We start from the raw sequence: 19,782 nt of genomic DNA on the forward strand, positions 1-19,782 counted from the left end.
TACGTTGATATGAAGAAATGAAGAGGCTACCATAAACGAAAAGACTCTCACACCGTGGGACGCCCAGCCGAAGAAGAATCGAAGATATCAACACCTACCGAATGATATCTCGCACCGAGGGAAGCCCAGCAGGTTAGCCAAATGAATCAAGGTAAATGGAGGAATGTGGCATCTTAATCCACAAGCTGAACAGTATATTAGATAATTTGAAAAAGAACCCTAATACAAAGTATAAACTTGCTACATTAAAGAAAAAGTTGCACGACTCTAAAGCAATTTATAACGAAATAATCAAAAATATTGAAATAATTGATAACAAAGAGAAAATATTTTTATTTAAAGCAACTAAGGACACTTTTGGGGAGATAAAAACTCTCTTAGATTACAAATTGAACTTCCCTAAACTAATTTCATTAAAAACCATTTCATTGATTATATTAAATTTAGTAAAATTGTATAAAAAACACAAGATGACTTCGCATATCGAAATCATAAAAACAATCCCTTTGCTGGTACCGCAATTCAGCGGCGAGGGAGAAAAGTTAAACAGCATCATTGCGGCGCTTAATGCGTGCAAGACACTAATAACTGACGCCAACCGCGCAGTAGCTATCCAAGTTATTCTTTCTCGCCTGGACGGAAAGGCAAGATCAGCAGTGGGTGATAACCCTCTAACCATAGATGAGGTTATCCAAAATTTGAATAATAAGTGCAGAGTTAAAATTGCACCAGAAACAGTGGTCGCTAAGCTAAATGCAACCAAACAAAATGGTGAAATTGGCAAATTCACCGAACAAATAGAAAAATTTACGCTAGAACTCGAACGTGCTTACATTAGCGAAAACGTTCCATTAGAGACAGCATCAAGAATGGCTGTAAAAGCCGGAGTAGAAGCTCTTGCCAACGGCGTAAAAAATAACGAATCCAAACTCTTACTCAAGGCCGGACAATTTTCTACTGTTTCATTAGCGGTAGAAAAATTGACGGAAAACGAACCAGCGAATAATGGTTCAAATAGTGTATTTCACTACCGTTCACAAAATCCCAGAAATTATAATTACAACTACACCCGGTACGCGAATAATAATCCCAGGAACCGAGGAAACGGAAACCGCCAAAATAATCATGGACGAAACGAAAGATACCAGAGACAGTATCAAAATTCAAATTCAAATTATAGAAGAAATAATTCAAATAATTCTAATCGTTATCATAGAAACGAACAAAGGGGCTCAGGTTCCCGTGTCTACGTGGCACACTCGGGAAACCTGCCAGCCCCCCAACAAATAATAGTTGGGGGTCAAAGACAAAGCCCAGATCAAGAACAAAATCAGGAACAACCGAACAGACCTCAACAGCAAGTGCGAGGACAGGCGATGCACTATGTACAAAGGCATCAGTAACTGAACGCTGTATGCAAGTTAATCCATCTTGCAGTAATTTTATTTACTTAAACTTAGAATTCTCATCACCTCAGTCTACTTTGTTAGTCGACTCCGGTGCTGAAATTTCAATTTTTAAAATAAACATAATCAAACCTACACAAGAAATAAATATAGCAGAAAAATGTCGAATAACAGGTATAAATGACTTACACATTGAAACCATTGGAACATCATCAACAAAAATCATGCTTCCAAATGGAACATCTATCGAACACAAGTTCCATCTCGTTGATACAAATTTTCAAATACCTACTGATGGAATTCTCGGGAGAGATTTCCTAACAAAATTTAATTGCTCTATTAGTTACGATACATGGGTTTTAACAGTAGTTAACAATGGTGAAATATCTGAATTACCTTTCGAAGACAATCTTAATGGTGAATTTATTCTACCACCAAGATGTGAAGTTTTTAAACAAATTTTTACAGACTCAATCAATAATGATTACGTTTTATTGTCACAAGAAATCAAACCAGGAGTATTTTGCTCCAATACACTGATTAACTCTAAACATCACGTAATAAAGTTAATCAATACAAACAATGAACCCGTACGTATAAACAAAGACTTCGAAAGAAGATACATCTCTCTTCAAAATTACGATATTTTCAAATTCAATAAAACTAACAACCATAACCGAAATGAGAAACTTTTCAATGAGTTAAAATTAGACAATACTCCTGAAACACATAAACAAAAACTCTTGAGTTTATGTTCAAAATTTAACGATATTTTTGCGTTAGAAGGAGACAAATTATCAAGCAACAATTTTTACAAGCAAAATATCAATTTATCTGACAACACACCAGTCTATATAAAAAACTATCGTTCACCAGAAGTTCATCGACAAGAAATTAATAAGCAAGTTGAAAAATTACTTGACGAGAAAATCATACAGCCCTCTGTATCACCTTATAATGCTCCAATACTATTGGTTCCAAAGAAGTCTACGACAGACTCTAAAAAATGGCGTCTAGTCGTTGATTTCAGGCAACTGAATAAAAAAATAGTTGCTGACAAATTCCCTCTACCTAGGATAGACGACATCCTCGATCAACTAGGTAGAGCAAAATACTTTTCGACACTGGATTTGATGTCCGGTTTCCATCAAGTCGAACTTGATAAAAATTCTAAACAATACACTGCTTTCTCCACACCAACAGGTCATTATGAATTTAACAGATTACCGTTTGGTCTGAACATATCGCCAAACAGTTTTCAGAGAATGATGACCATTGCTCTGAGCGGATTGCCTCCAGAGAGCGCATTTCTTTACATAGATGATATAATTGTAGTTGGATGCTCAATCAATCATCATTTGTCAAACCTTGAAAAAGTTTTTGAAAAATTGCGGAAATTCAATTTGAAGTTGAACCCCGCAAAATGTATTTTTTTTCGTGCAGATGTAACCTATTTAGGACATCATATTTCCGAACAGGGTATTCAACCCGATAAAAGCAAATATTCTACTATATTGAATTATCCCGAGCCAAAATCAGCAGACGAAGTAAGAAGATTCGTCGCGTTCTGTAATTATTATAGACGATTCATCCCTTATTTCGACGATATTGCAGCTCCACTAAATACATTGTTGAGGAAAAACACAAAATTCGCTTGGTGCGAAAATTGTAAACAAGCTTTCAAGATACTCAAAGATAAGCTTTTATCTCCTCAGATTCTGAAATTCCCAGATTTCAGTAAAACATTTATTCTCAGCACAGACGCATCTAAAATTGCATGCGGTGCTGTATTGTCACAAAGGTATGGCGACATAGACTTACCAGTCGCATATGCTAGTCGATCATTTACAAAAGGAGAAAGTAATAAATCGACTATTGAACAGGAACTAACAGCTATTCATTGGGCTATCATGTATTTTAGACCATACTTATATGGTAGAAAATTCGTGGTCAGAACAGACCACCGCCCACTAGTTTATTTATTTTCAATGACTAATCCATCTTCTAAACTGACTCGAATGAGAGTAGATTAAGAGGAATTCACGTTCGAGGTTGAATACGTGAAAGGTAAAGAAAATGTCGGGCCTGACGCTTTATCACGTATCACTATGGACTCCGAAGAACTCAAAAATCTGCATGTATTGTCAGTACAAACCAGATCTATGACTAAAACACCTCAACAAATGGCAAGTAGAACTCAAAATGCTGATGAGATTGATCACCTCATGGCATACGATTCTATAAACAACATCGACGCGTTTAATTTGCCAAAACTCATTTTTTCAACCCAAGGAAACGACCTACATGCGACAATTTATACAAAAAATGTGAAAAAGGTAATTGTTCAAGCACAATTTCCTTATGCATTGAAAGAACCGAATATCGAAAGGTACCTTCATATCATAAACGATGTGGCCAATGAATCACGAATCAAGCAAATAGCAATTGCAAAAACGGATATTATATTCTCGCTAACCAATGCGCAACACTTTAAGAAGATATGTAACGAAGTGCTAACGAACGTTCAATTTATATTCTACCAGCCAGCACAAATAATTAACGACGAGAATGAAATTTTAAGAATTATTGAAGAAAACCACGTGACACCCTTAGGAGGACATGTCGGTATCAATAAATTAATCCAAAGACTGAGAAGAAACTTTTACTGGACAAACATGAAGTCCATAATTTCCAAATTCATAAAATCATGTGTATTCTGTAAACAGAATAAACATACGATCAAGACAAAAGAACAATTTACCCATACATATACACCAGAAAGAACATTTCAAACAATTTCAATGGATACAATTGGTCCATTTACTAAATCCTTAAAAGGTAATCGATATGCATTGACGGTCCAATGCGAATTATCTAAATATGTTATAGTAGCTCCAATAGTTGATAAGCAGGCGAATACTCTTGCTAAAGCATTCGTCGAAAATGTAATTTTAAAATATGGTTCACCTTCCATAATTAAAACGGATATGGGAACCGAATATAGAAATACAAAATTCAAACAGCATGTGCAAAAGCTAAAAAATTATTAGACAAATCAAAAGTAAAGAGAGCAGAAAATCAGTCACAAACATCAAACCCATTAAAAACAAAAATAGGAGACACAGTTTGGTTAAAAATTGAAAACAGAAGGAAACTTGATCCCGTATATTCAGGACCATATAAAATCATACACATAGAACAACCAAATGTAACAATCGAACATTTAATTTCAAAAGAACAGCAAACAGTACACAAAAATAGACTCATTAAAACCTAGAATACATGCAAGAAAAAATATTCAAAGTAAAAGACGTAAGAAATTTGGTACTAAACAACACAAAAATATATATATATATATGTATCTGAAAAAAAAAAAAAATATACGAAACCAAAACTCAACTCATACATCAAAGAGACATCTGGAGAAAGTTAAAAAAAAAAAAAATGGTCTCATTCCATTTCATTACATAACACCATTTTTCTCAAAGGGGGAAGGTGTGATGTGCATCCCTACATCTTCAACCCATAAATAAGTACAAGTCAAAAACCTCCATGTAAGCACAGCAAGTCATTCCACTTGAACCAAAACTCACAGGTCATATTACGCATAGCCAAACGCGACCAAATGTGCCGGTTGCGCCACGGCGTTAGAACACAATTATTTACACTCTCTCTCTCTTCTCGTGTTCGATCGTTCGACCCATGCCAATGCAGTCTCGATACCGATAGGCGTCATATTGCACAACTGGGTAGGACCACCGGGCACCGAAATTGCCGACCTAGCGAAGATGCATTTTCCAGGCACGCTACTCCAGTTGTCTCACTCTGACTAATAGATTAATTACGTTAAGCCAAGAACTGTAAAGAATTGTAAACCCTATATAAACAAATCCGAAACCCAAAAATAAAGATTCATAACCAATCACTTGAAGACTCTTGACTGTAGTCCTTACTGGTGATAGCTTTTCAGCTCACCATAGTTTGGATACTACTATGAAAGAAAGTCCTTCTCCATTGGAGTGATAGAACCTGTCACAGTTGTGCCGAAGTTCAGGGAAGTTTTGCTGATGTTCAGGAAAGTTCTGCCGAGGTTCAGGGAAGTATTGCTGAAGTTCAGGGAAGTCCTACTGCAGTTCATGGAAGTCCTGCCGAAGTTCAGGGAAATTCTGCCGAAGTTCAGGGAAGCTTTGCTGAAATTTAGGGAAGTCCTGCCAATGTTCCTGGAAGGCCTGCTGAACTTCAAGAAAGTCCTGCCAAAGTTCAGGGAAGTCCTACCAATGTTCAGGAAAGTCCTGCCAAAGATCAGGGAAGTCCTGCCAAAGTTCAGGACAGTCCTGCCAAAGTTCAGGGAAGTCCTTCCGTAGTTCAGCGTAGTCCTGCCGAAGTTCAGGGAAGTCCTGGCGTAGTTCAGCGAAGTCCTGCCGAAGTTCAGGGAAGTCCTGCTGTAGTTCAGAGAAGTCCGGCCATTTCAATTCTTGGAAATCAGGGTTGTCCTGATGAAGTTCAGAGAAGTCCTGCCGAAGTTCAGGGACGGCCTGTCGAAGGTCCGGGGCAATAACATCCGGCAATCTACCACTATAGGCGTTCTAAGAAGCTTCATTGACCTTGATACCGACCTACCCGTCGTAGGTGTACAGCTGGAAGGAGACTATAGGATCGTGGTAGCTTCAGCCTATCTACCGTGCGGAAGAATCCCAGACATCAATGGACAAATCTCGGAAATGTTATGTAACCTACCTGAGCCTAGGCTCTTGGTAGGGGACCTTAAAGCCCACCACCCCATCTGGGGCGATACACGCACCAATCCAAGAGGCACAGCGCTGGCAGACACCTTCGACCAAAAGGACGTGGAAAAGTTTTCAGGAATATAGTATTTCAATGGTTATACTTAGCGGCGCCGGTGGTGTAGTCGTAAGCGTGATTACCACTTACCCCAGTAGGCCTGGGTTCAATCCCAGTCGGTGCCGCTGAGATTTTCTGAGGCATAACATCTCCGAATGTAAGTAAAGCCGTTGGTCCCCGGTTCATGAGTTGATGGGTCGATAGGTAGGGTCCAGGTGTGAGAGCTGCCTCCCTGGCGTCGGTAGCTTTAGTGCTCAGCACGGAACACAAGATCGACGGAAACCAAATCAAGGGAAAAAATTGGTTATACTTCTTAAAATATATACGCAAAATTAGGAACCTAGCAGTACGAAAACAGCTTTTGACCATCCATATTCAGTGTCATTACATGTTGCTGAATATGAACCATTCGCCAGTGTTATACTGCGATACGCAGATGTATCATGAACAGAAACTAACGCACACAATCTATGCCGAATGGTACACATGAATATAAAGATTCTTTCGATGATACCGTCAGTAGTAAATCTTTTGTGTGAACGTATTTAATCATCGATGAAGCAAGATATATTTTACTCTATTTCTTTATGTGCCATGATTTGTCGTCGCGCCGATACAAGGAAATCAGTTTAGTTTACTGACAAATTGAGGTTCAACGGTTACGGAAATACACGTGAATTATTCAGTGAGCAGTGAAAACTTCAAACACTGGATTACCCTACCATTTGGCGTTGAATCCACCTATGCATCGCCAATCATAGCAACCTTGTTGTGTACAGAAAAAAATGACAGCTTTATCAGTTGATTTGCAGCCATGCTTGGAATGCACAGTTGTACACACCAACTGCTCATTCGTTAATAACTTTTCACTCAGTTGTTGAACTTTGTTTTTCTTTAAAGTAATCGATAGATTAGAATCGTAGCTGCTTAGCATAGATATCTTTACATTTGAATCAACACCAATGAGTTTTTATGCTTAAAGTCCGAGATGTGCAGCGAGAATTTCTCACTTCATTTTTACAACGCAAAAACAAATATAGTTTATTACGAGAACTAAAATCTTCTTTAAATAGGGGAAAAGTTTGCTTCGGCAATACCTTAACCTATTATCGTCAGGGGGCGTCCTTGAGAGCTCAATTTTGGCATGTAGATACATTGTGTTTCAGAGCAACTATTGAATAAATTTGAGTTCTCTAGGACTTTGTAAACGTTTGATTTTATCACAATGGGCACAAAAATATGTGTGCACTAACAAGAGTGCCTGTTGAAAATCGGTATCCGAAGAAAAAGCATTTATGGATGTAGGAACTTGTCTATGTTTATATCGGAGTGCATGAGAATTTATGAGGCGGCCAAAATAAAGCCAAACTGTATACAACAAGTCTTATATCTGATGAGTGTAAAACCTTTTTCATTTCACATTTATAATCGGATATGCTTTCATGCGTTTTGTTTTCTGAATTTGTATTATTTCTATTTCCCATTTGAGAGCACAGATATGGATTAAGGCAGAATATTTCTCATGACGGTTTTTTTTTTTTGCAACGCACTGTTGTTTATATAATCTATATGGTCGTCCGAAAATTCCCTTATGCATTTTAGAGCGCATCTTTGATAAGAGGAGTGCATGTGGATTGAAACGTGCTCGACCACTAAGTTTTGATTAGAAAATAACAGTTTTCAGAGCTGGCTCATGGAATAAACATGGCTAACCACCATGATAGGCCAAAAGATTTTTCAGCATGAAATTTTTTTAAATACTGGACAATATAGTAGATGCAGAACCGAAAAAAATCATTTAGAATAGGGCCTGGTCCCCTCACTCCCATCTGCTACCGCAACGTTAAGAAATTAGCACTGTACCTATGGTTCTTTCTTAAGCGATATCCCTCGTGGTAAACTTCTCGCTCAGCAGAGTCACTTTTCACGGTTTAATCGCCTCTTAAAAGAAAATATATCGCCACAAGAACATCATTCCCCATAATTTCTTCTCGCTACAAGCCATTTCGTTGGACATAACTTGCCGGCATCACCTGAATTGAGGCACTCCATTTTGGCTGGGGTTGGAGACCTAATTCATTCGTACATCCCATCCACCGTTCTTTGGAATTCATCTTTTCCACTTTGTCGCTACTCCATGTAATAGTCATTCTACAGCTCATTTGCAAGCTTAACCAAACTTACACACACACACACAAGCACACTGCCACAAAGCAGAACATTTACCTTGTTTTAACGACTACCTATTCCGCGATGGTTGGTCGTTTCATTTTCCATCTTTTTACGAGTCGACAGGAGCCGACGACGATATGCTAAACTCCGCGCGCCGGTGTGCTTGATTTCCCGAATCGTTGGATCGTTAAACAAGAATGTGGAATTGCTTTTTCGTTTTTCGTGTAGGTGGATGGACGAAAGAAAAACATAAGTAGCAGTGCTGAAGCTTTTGTGGAAATAATCAATTTTTTCCCGAATATCCCACCCGACTTTAATCCCTTTAGAGGAGTCCTTGCTATTTCTGGCAGCACACTACCCGCACCGGTTTGATGTATGACGCTTAGGGTGCTTCATTTTGAAAAAAAGAAGGTCTTTGCAATCTGATAGGATTGATTTATAGTCCCAAAATATGAGCCTGTGCAAAAAAATGGTTTGTATAAAGGAACATTAAATATCTCAAATATCGCTCTAAATTTAGTTCTGAATGTCTAAACCTTAAGAAAAATAATATGTAGCTGCTGTGACAATTACCAAAAAGCCTGGTTTTGTTACGATCAGTTTGGTAGCAATTCAAGAAAGCTAAAAATATGTTTATCATGTTGTCATGGATACCACATACTCAATCTTAACGGATATTCGGTCAATTTGATAAAAAACAGAGTTATGCAGTGAAAAGTAAAAAAAACCCATTTGTCATAATCTACTCACTAGCTGATATAAAGTTAAATACGATTAAGTATGTGTTATAGAAATAGTGATTTTTTGTATCATAAGTCATATTTTAAATCTCCTTCTACCTCTCCCCATCCATAAAATTGTCATCCATCAACCTCGAGAAGACCGCGAGTGTTCGGTTCAATTTCTTTAACTTTAGACTTAAGACATTAATGTTGTATTGTATAGATTGAGCCTGTACAAATAAAGTAATTAAAAAAAATCTATTAACAAACATCGAACCATTTGCGCGACCTCTAAAGCTTCATCAATCTTAACTATGTTTAGCACATGATTAGATTTTGGGGTTATGAATGTAACTGGAGGGTGATCTTAAAGATTGCATTTATTATTGTATATGAAGCACCCTAATGACACCGTTGTTTCTATTTTCGTTCAGCCCCCGGAAACGTCCAGGGAACGTTCCCAGCTCAGTTGAGCAGTCACTTACCCGCTTCGCTTCCGATGAGCTCGACTGCAGCATCAGTTAGTCTGTTCATGACCAGCAGCGCTAGGGCCGCTGCCCGTCCCGATTGGCGGGTGTTCGATTTCCCCCGGGCACCTGTCAATGGGTAGAGGCGGAGGGAAACTGAAAGAAGAACGAGATGAAAAAAATGAGAATGAAATTATGATGAATCGGTGGTGCTCGCTGCTTGTGTGTGTGTATGTGTAGGTATAACTACCGGATTCGAAGGAAAAGCGCTGCTGCAGCACTTTCCCTCCCGGCAGTACCGAAGGTGTAGGAGAATTGATGGATGGTTTATGGTAGGGTGGATTCGAATGGAATTTCCGTGGATTAAGCGTCGTCGGGTGCGTATTAAGACAATTTGTACGATGCTTCATGCTTTTTTGCCAGTGGGGAATTCACTAAATACCATCCGTCTCCATCACCATCTGTTAACGTGCACGTATGCATATGCATATGTATGATGAGAGCTTCAAAAGGGTCCGCCAAAATGACTGATTACAACTACCCTAGAAACAGAATGCCAGAACAAAATCGTTCGTGTGTCAGTACCCGGGTAGAGGGGAATAGCGAAACCAGAGCAAAATAATATCACATTCTCGATTACTTCTGCGAAGGGACGTATTTGCTTTTGTAATCACCGCATCTGATCGTCGATTTGTGGTATCTGGTTGCTCGTCAAGCGGTCATGCACAAATTATGTCACGATTTTAGGGGGGGGGGGGTTTCAAATTTTGTGACAAATCGTGAAAAGGAGGGTGGGGGGGGGGGGTTGATAAAAACGTATCGTCACACCAAAATTATTCCGATAAAAAAAATATTCAAAAGTCCTTCGGAATTTGTTATGATTGCCCGATTGGAGCTGAACTAGCCTTAGGCTAAAAATCTCTATAATAAAGATTAAAAAAAAAAATTGCCCGATGTGATTCATATTACAGGAGTTTCACGTGATAGTTTGAGAGCAAGACTTGAAGCATTTCCGCAGAGGAAATGCGTCAACGTCACACGAACCAATTGATTTCAGACAGATAATCATGATTGTGACGTCACAACTACCTTCATTTCATTTCTTGTCGGGTACTCCGTGCATACGGGACTAAACTACCTAGCTTACCATGCTCACTAATACAATTAATGGAGCTACTGCCTCACCATCAATGAGATGGATTTTCGAGGTGAAGCAATCACTCACACAACCACTGTACGTTACACGCAAGTAGTGACGTCACTACTTGCGTTTACGATGATTTTTTTGGTTTACTAATACAATCCTATCTCACGATCTGTGCAAATTTGTGGCATCGCGAGTGATAGTTTTTAAGTTCAGTTTATTTATGCGTTGTATGATATTATGAGCGGTCGCTTCGTGTTTGCGTCAAGGAGCAATTGACTATATTAAACCTGAGGATTGATCCCCGTAAGGCGGGTCTATGTTCGGAACTACTACACCAAACGAGACAGAGCTGCTTGCAAAGGATTCACTTGGACTGATTTGGTGAGATTGTTCCTTTTTTTACTTTTATCTATTTAAACTTAATTTCTATGAATCCGTAGCATTTGGAATCATTTGATTCGGATGAGACTTAACTTTCATCCTATGGATTTTAGACATCCTATTTTTTTTAGGAGACATCCTACTAAATACGTGCCATCTACAAAGCAGGAATTGCTTTGATGATGGAAGTGTACACGCAGTACCAATATACATTTTATATCGGTACTACGTGTATGCGGGGCGTGTTATAAGTTCATGCATTGTTTTTCTCATTATAGACAGCGAATAACGAATAGCGAGCAAGGGCGCTATAACCTAGGCGAATACAGCATTCCCTCCGTATAGGTTACGTCCGCACACCGCTCTCTGTTGTCCTTCGACTGAGATCGGCTGGATCGATTGAGGGATGGCAGTGGGTGGGCGGTGCCGTCCACGCTTGTACAGAGGGAGGACTGTACGCTCGAACACAAGGGGTAAATACCTGTATTCCATCCCAGGAGATCGGACAACCAAGGAGTGTACATTAACTTTCTTAGCTCTGTCACTCCCAACGATTTATATAGCCTATTTTCAAATCCTGCATACGGAGCGGTTGGTACGGTATGTCCTCGCTCTTTGATTACCTGTGGATTAAATGTTAACCACTGTCTATACTTATTAAGTAGACATGGTAAACATTCACTTTCACAAAAATTAACTAAACGCTACACAGTAGGCCTGGCCGCTTTATTGTTTGTTTCACATCCTTGATGTGCAATGATAGATGTATTTCCATCATTTTCCAGGATTCTTTCAAGTACTGGCTGTGTATGTGTAGACTAGACTAGACTAGACTAGACAATCCTATCTCACGATCTGTGCTACCTCTCCCTGTACCTCATTGCCTCACCATTGGCAAATCAAAGTTGGCTCTCGTGGAGAATAGAAGAACTATGAAAGTGATGATGGTTTCAAAATTTTCCACGCGGAAGTATACGAGTGCAATCTTAAAATGCTTTTATTTTGTGAATGGAACATTTTATTTAAATCTGGTTAGTGCTACGTTAGTAGAAAATTTCAGGACTACTCAATAGACATATAATACAGAAAACATAATTTTTTTTCAGATTTTTAGGTGTAAACATAGACTTCCGCTTTTCTACCACTGTAGCAGTAACCAGATTTAAATAAAATGCTCCATTTTCAAAATAAAAGCATTTTAAGATTGCACTCGTATACTTCCCCGTGGAAAATTTTGAAACCATCATCACTTTCATAGTTCTTCTATTCTCCACGAGTGCCAACTTTGATTTGCCAATAGGTGATTGACAGCTTTTCATTCATAACAGTTTGAGTGCGTGCTTCATTGAAAGCAGTTCGAAGCTACAATGAATCGAAACGAATTGTTTCTTTCCCTTTTTAATGGGTTTGTAAAGGCTTTTCCGGAGAAGACAAAGCAACAGTGTCAGTCCGAAGCAGTCGCGTTTTGGAATTTGTAGAAGGAGCAGGACAAAAGTGTGTTGGAAGAAAATGTATCAAAAAAAAAATCAAGGAGTTGGATGGATGCGCCATGAGAAAAAAGGGTCAGCTATTGCAGTTCTGGGGAAAGTCCTTGAATGTTGCAGATGGTGGTCATACGAGCTCGTTTGGCCAACAACCAAGTGTTTCGGTAGCGGTTGCTGGAAAACAACATGCTAAAGAACCCTCACCTTCAACATCGGATTAAAGAAGAAATAAGTGATCTGAACAGTCAAATCCAATTTTTGATGGAGCGTACATCAAGCGGACTTACTACTGATGATGAGAACCGGAAGCTGCGGGAGATGAAAAATAAAACAAACAACAACTTGAAAAGAACCTCAAGGCAAAGGTGGGCGAACAAGATCGACAGCAAATATATCGTGCCAAAGCCAAACATGCTAAGCAGCACCTTCTCGAGCATATTCCTGAAGCGGGTAAGATTTGCCTGCAGTTAAAACTCGCAAGCATATAATAACGTTTATTCAATAACTTTTTAAGGTAAATATTTGAAAGTACAACTTACTCCCGGCCGTCCACGCGTTGAAGATGTCCAACCCGATTTGTTGAAAACCATTTGCGACATTGCTCTTCACGGATCAGCAGCACAGGAAAGACGGCATGATGAAAAAATTAGAAGCATAAAGACACTTGATTAGTTAACTGCGGCATTGAACGTCATTAAGGGATTCACCATCAGCCGATCTGCCACCTACTTGCGATTGCTCCCTCGCACAGGAAACAACACTGATGGGAAAAGGCATGTCAAAACGGTTCCAGTTAAACTACTACGGGCAAGCAATGCCAAACATTACGACCACCAAGACGGCAAGTTCTGCACAGCGACAATAAGAGCACTTGAGGAAGTAGCATCTTTGTTGGGACCTGATGAAGTTGCTTTTTTAAGTCAGGACGATAAGGCTCGTGTAGTAATTGGTTTGGTGGCTGCCACCAAACAATCACCAATGTTAATGCACGTGGAATACAAAGTAACCCTCCCAGATCACGATTGGGTAGTGGCCAACAAGCACAAGCTGATTCCATCAGTATACACCGGAATCGTTATTAAGAGGAACGGTCTTCGAAGATCAGATGCAGTAGGATATTCTGGTCCTACTTACGTTGCCATCAGATCAGGAAAGCATGCTTCATCTACTGCATTTTCTCACGCCGTTGACATGAACCGTTTGATGTAAATTGATGCACTCGAGGAAATTTTGAAATTTGGTGGTTTTATCAAACCCGTTATGATGATTGTTGTGGATGGAGGACCAGACGAGAACCCACGATACAAGAAAGTGATTAAAACAGCCATTCACCACTTTAAGCAGTTCAACTTGGATGCATTATTCATTGCAGCCAATGCTCCCGGCCGTAGTGCCTATAACAGAGTTGAGAGAAAATGGCTCCATTAAGCAGGGACTTGGCTGGACTTATAATTCCACACGACAACTTCGGTTCACACCTAGACTCGCAGCTAAAAACTACAGACATTGAACTTGAAAAAAAGAACTTCAAATATGCTGGTGAAACACTAGCCAATGTTTGGAACCAACTGGTTGTAGATGAATACTCGAAAGTGACTGAGTATATAGATCCTGAAGTATCCGAAATCGATACCGACCTGCTTCATGAGTTCGATACAAATGGGTTTGCTGAGCATGTAAGAACCAGTCAATATATGTTACAAATAATGAAATGTTCAGATCTGTAAGCATATGGTTAAAAATTCGTTGCCTCCTCAAATATCCATCACGCAGACTTTAGAAGGACTCAAAGGATCAGCTCGAGATGAGCCACAGCACTTTCCTTCGATGTTTTTATTTAACTCCATGGATATTTTCAACATGTTACCGAAATCGTTTTCCGGTTTCAAAGTGCAATATTGCCCGTCGCTCAAAGATTGTTTGAAAGAGCGGGTCTGTACACATTGTGGATTATATTTCGCCACGCAGATTATGCTTCGAGGGGGAGGGGGTAAATTTTTGACTAATTTTGCGTGACATAATTTGTGAATCACGCCCAATGCTTGCTAACACTACCATCAGGTAGGGGAAATCTTCCCCTACCTGATAGTGATATAAGTATACGTGAGCGAGCCACCAGTTACGCCAAATCGACGATCAAACGCATTGTTTACAAAAGTAGATTCGTCCCTTCGAAAAAGTAATCGAGAATTGTACTATCTATATCTTAACATGATATTGGTAAGTTGTGAGTTATAACAAGTTAAAAGCTTATTCGGCTATCACAGCATACACACTTGGAAATTATTACCGACTTCGATCATTATTTACCAAACTTTCAACAGCTGAACGTTCGGTAAAATTTTGACCCTCATTTCAAAAGGTGTTTGCAGTGCAGTGCAGTGCGTGTGTTCCAACCTGACGTTTGGTTTTTTCCGTGGAGTTTTTTTTGTCTATAATCGGTTGCTGATCTGGCCATAACCTGGCCCAGGAGACAATTTCTAGTTCTCTATTATTTGCCGCTGATAAGCTGTTCCGAAGCCAAGTAGAACCTCCATGAGGCGTTCCATCATTTGTCCTATCATTCGTTGAGTCGCAGCGTTGAACCTGACTATTGGCCACGAAAAGGCTTGCCAATGCACATCAAAAATCGATTACATACATCCGAACATTTGTTTACCTCAAATCGAAGGAAGTCATTACGCGCAACTACCATAAACCGGACTAATTCATGTTGATTTTCGTCAAGCTTCGTCTAAAATTTGGACTTCTACAACAACACATGTCAGGCAGCCTTCAGGTTCAATTGGCTAAACTTGGTGAGTTCGTTCCATTTTGTAAATTTTTATCTTTTCAAACCAGTAACGTTGGGAGATCACGTTACTGGTATAAGATCTACCACCGAACCCTAGTCGTGACAACTTCAAACTAGGGAATCAGGATTTTCCAGTAATCAAAGGATCACATTTTAGTCCTTATTACTTTTATGACATGATAATAGTGACAAGACTCGAGTAGTGACCACCGCGTTCTTCATTTCTATATTGTATATTTCAAATCGAAAATATTGTTTATGTTCACAGATTTCACATAATCTTTTTCCCTTTGTCCTTCTCCTTTTCCTTCTCCTTTTCTCTTTTCAGAAAGCAGGTAATGGCGCTATAGCCATAAGTCATAAAAGGCTAGGACAAGAGTTAGTGCTCATGCCCCAACCGTCAGAAGAAAATGGAGCATCACTTAACCTTTCTAGCTTTGATGCTTTCAACGACCAACAAATATATAATAATAACCAAATTCGGAACGCACGGTACGAGGTGTCTACGTTTCATCCATTTATTGGATTTTAAAGCATCGTGTTTAATAACAGGCCCGATGTTTTCTGAATCATATTGTCCTTTAGCACAGTAGGCCTAGCCATTTTGATATGTGTGACGCATCTTCGATGTGAAACATATATCAAATAGACAAGAAAAATGATGTAGGTATGTAAGGGAAATGGCTCTAATGATGGCTTATGGATCTAAGATTGGGCCCATCGGTAAAAATCTGCTATTTATCAATTTTACGGTACTAATGGATATTTTTGGTCGCTATTGAAAATTTAGTTAATTGCTGAATTTATGTATGGGTCCAAATTAGGGACACTTAGGCCGACATTACCTACATTTCCCCTATATAATTTTCCAGGATGCTTTCAAGAACTGGCTGTTCAGCTTTTGAAAACTCGGTAAACATTACTTAAGTCGGTAATCTTTTCTTAGCGTGTATCACGAATTCAAGAGTTTATTTAGATCTGATAGTACAATAAGCTATAAATATATCATTGCATTGATTAATTTAAACAACGCTTGACAAGATAAAATTGAAAAATGTTATATTAATTTATTATGATTTTTCTATTACTCTTTTATAGTCCGATACATTTTTTGATATAATTTAAGAAATTTAACCTCTTATATCATTCAAGCTTAAAGCAATGTATGATGTTCTGTTCCCCTGTTTTAATAGTCAAACTTGCTATTGATTCGATATTCCCGTCTACTCGGGTATCGCCCCGCTGCTGGGAGTAGCACTGAATCCACCGCGTTCTCTGTTATATTAAATATTTGATAAACAAGATATTCCTCTACCCAGCAAACTCGCCCTTCGTCAACGGACGGAGTTAGAGCAAACAAAAAAAAAATCATGGCGGTAGCCAATCTTTCAAACGAACAATAATGTTGTCAGAAGTAATTTATCATCGCATTGGCTGGCTTACAGCTCGGTTGACCGGATTGAGAAATTGCGAGGAGGGTAAATGGATTGTCATCTTGTCGCGATTTTAATTTTGACAAATTCGAGCTGGAATTGACAGCTGAATAGATCCCATGCTAAATTTACGTAGAACCGACTGTCGATTGGATCATCAAGATATTAGAATGTTGCAGTTGAAAAGTAGATGCTCAGAACTCAGTAGAATGGTAATTTCAAAAGATCACCTTTCTCGTTTAAAATTAATTTTTGAATCATATACAGTCAAGATTGCTAAAGTACTGCTCTTAGATACCTATAAGAACCGGTATTAACGAATACACGTACCATATGGGATTAGAGTTAATTGAGGACAAACTCTTATTGTAGGGTACTTTGAAGAGATAACTTCTTGGTGTCTTATTTTTTTTCCTTGATTTGTTTTCCGTCGATCTTGTTTTCCGTGCTGAGCACCAATGCTATCAACAGCTCCCACACCTGAACCCTATCTATCGACCCATCAACTTATGAACCGGGGACCAACAGCTTTACTTCCCTTCCGAAGGAAGGCGTGATCAGAGATGTTATGCCGAACTATGTTTGGTTTTCATAGCAGCCACTGCCGAGAATCCTGTTTCACAAAGATACGAGGTTGCAAATGGAATCAAAACGCGTGAAGCTTTCACGCTGATAAGTGGATAATCCATTTTTGCGTGACTCCAAAACTCAACCAGCGACGATGTTTTAAATTTGATTTTCATACGAAAATCAGTTGACAAATCAACGGAACAGTTGCTTCTTCAGATGTGAAAAGTTTTGGAACTGCATCTACAAACAGGTTTTTTACCTAAAGTTTAGTTTCCAGCTTAGTTTCAGGAAAATACTTGGTTACTTGGTGACTTGGTTACTTGGTTAATAAATCTTAATGAGAGGGAGAAGGATTAGTAATTTCCATTTAATTCCACTACCTTATTTGCTTATCCTTGATAGATACGCGTATTTCGTCTACAATGTGCAGACTTCTTCAGTGTCTTATACTAATACTCGACTACAAGACACTGAAGAAGTCTGCACATTGTAGATGAAATACGCGTGTATGTCTCATTATACAGGTATTCCACTAAGGCGCCCACATTCATCAGGATTAATAAATCTTGAAAAGTATGTATTAACGTTTTTGGTATAACAATGTTATCCTCGTGCAAGAAAATCGTTGAGCTGCGTGAAACATGTAAACTCTACATTTTGTATGTAGTTTTTTCACAGCTCAAGCTTTTTCTTGAAAGCAGCGATTTTTGCCATAAAATCTTGATCGTCAAATTTGGCAACATGTAAGTGATTTTCTTCAATTAGGAATGAATGAATTTCCTTCCTTAGATCGGAAATTCTATTCAGAGGGTTCCCAAATGATAACCATCGAGCACTGCTGTCAAATAGCAAATTCGAATGCTCTGCCCCCATTTCATCACACAGTTTTGCGAAAAACCGTGCCTTCATCGGTCGAGTCTTCACATAATTAACCACTTTAACGACCGTGTCCACGACATCACTGATATCTTTGGCCCAGCACTTCGCTGCAAAAGCTTCTCAGTGAATTATGCACTGTGTCCACACAGCATTCGGAGCTTTACTGTGAATCCCGTGCTTGCAATCTTTGGAAACGACCTGACATGGCACGAGCTCCATCCCTGCAGATCCAGACGCAGTTTTTCCAAGGAATGCCATGTTCAACCATGTAAGAATTGAGTATTTTAAACAATTCCTCGCCGATTGTTCCTTTTGAAATCGGCTTGCAGAACAGCAAATCTTCACAAAAGTTGACCTTGTGAATAAATCGGACGTAGCAGATCAGGTGCGCGTTTTTATGGTTGTCCGTGGCCTAGTCCAACTGCAAAGCATATTTTGTGAGCTTGACCAAATCCACGAGCTGACAGTTGATAACCTTGGCCATGTCATCGATCCTTCGATAAATAGTGTTGTTCAAAACAGGTACCTTCAGCAGTTGGTGACTTGTCTGCTCCCTAATCATGGTTGAAACAAGATCAATAGCGGCTGGCAAGATTAGTTCCTTTGCGATTGCATGCGGTTTTTTACACTGCGCAACACGATACGCCACTTTGTATGATGCCAGTAACGCGTTGTTGTTAACGTGGGTTTGTTGCGAAAATGAAGCTTGTTGCTGTTTATTTTCCGTCAATTTGCGATGGCAATATTCTCTGTCTTTGTTGACCAAATTTGGATGGTGGGTTTCCAAATGACGTCTCAGCTTGCTGGGAAGCATGGATTCGACCGATAGAAATTTGAGACACACAACACATTGAGGACGATCTTCACCATTTGCCACACTATGCGTAAAACCAAACTCAAGGTAACTGTCGTCGTATTTCCGGACCTTCACTTTTCTTTTGTCGTACTGTTTCTTACTTTTGTCGTTCTGCCCAACATCGTTTGGTTGCTTCGAAATCAGTAATCGCTTCATGTTAACTCTGTAGAAAGGAAAACACTATTTTGACTCTAAAGTAATTATTTCTTTTTGAGCACTACTTACCTGATTTAGTTCAATAAAATTTCAACAAAAGTTTCCGTTCCGCTTCCGTCCACATTGCGTTTGGGCCTTTAGTGTAGGATCTTAGTAATCTGGACAAATCAAAGTAGCCTTGATTCACTGTAATAATAAATAACGTGTATCAAATAAAGCATTATCGTTTGGAAAACCGAAGAGTGAAGACCTGTTTTACTACTCTACATTTGGCGACGATTGAAAAAATTGGAAGACTCGGAAGATAGGAAAATCGGAAGAAGGAAATTCGAATACAATGGCCTGGCCAATGGTAAAATTCGGAAATATTCAAACAAACTCTGATACAATGGGCCACAAGGTAGTTCCTAGAAAGGAAATGTACCTGGTACTCACCGGGCTGGTTGATAGGTAGTTGCTATCACAACGATGAC

At 39.1% G+C, this 19,782-nt stretch overlaps 1 protein-coding gene and 1 long non-coding RNA gene across 2 annotated transcripts in view; both read right to left on the reverse strand.

Annotated features, from left to right (window-relative positions):
- Positions 1-19,782, reverse strand: part of LOC135714949 (uncharacterized) — a 344,260-nt gene that overhangs the window by 217,731 nt on the left and 106,747 nt on the right. The window contains exon 2 of the long non-coding RNA XR_010518914.1: positions 9,628-9,765. This is a non-coding gene — a long non-coding RNA (uncharacterized LOC135714949). The remainder of the gene's footprint in view (positions 1-9,627; positions 9,766-19,782) is intronic.
- Positions 12,895-19,309, reverse strand: LOC135714955 (zinc finger BED domain-containing protein 5-like). Its single transcript, XM_065238360.1, is given in 3 exon segments — positions 12,895-12,930; positions 18,322-18,468; positions 18,470-19,309. Coding segments are annotated over 3 exon segments (1,023 nt in total).

Source organism: Ochlerotatus camptorhynchus, unplaced genomic scaffold (genome assembly GCF_037179485.1).
Source record: "Ochlerotatus camptorhynchus isolate MF236.1 unplaced genomic scaffold, CSIRO-AGI_Acam_v1.1 ptg000767l, whole genome shotgun sequence".
Taxonomy (NCBI): domain Eukaryota; kingdom Metazoa; phylum Arthropoda; class Insecta; order Diptera; family Culicidae; genus Ochlerotatus; species Ochlerotatus camptorhynchus.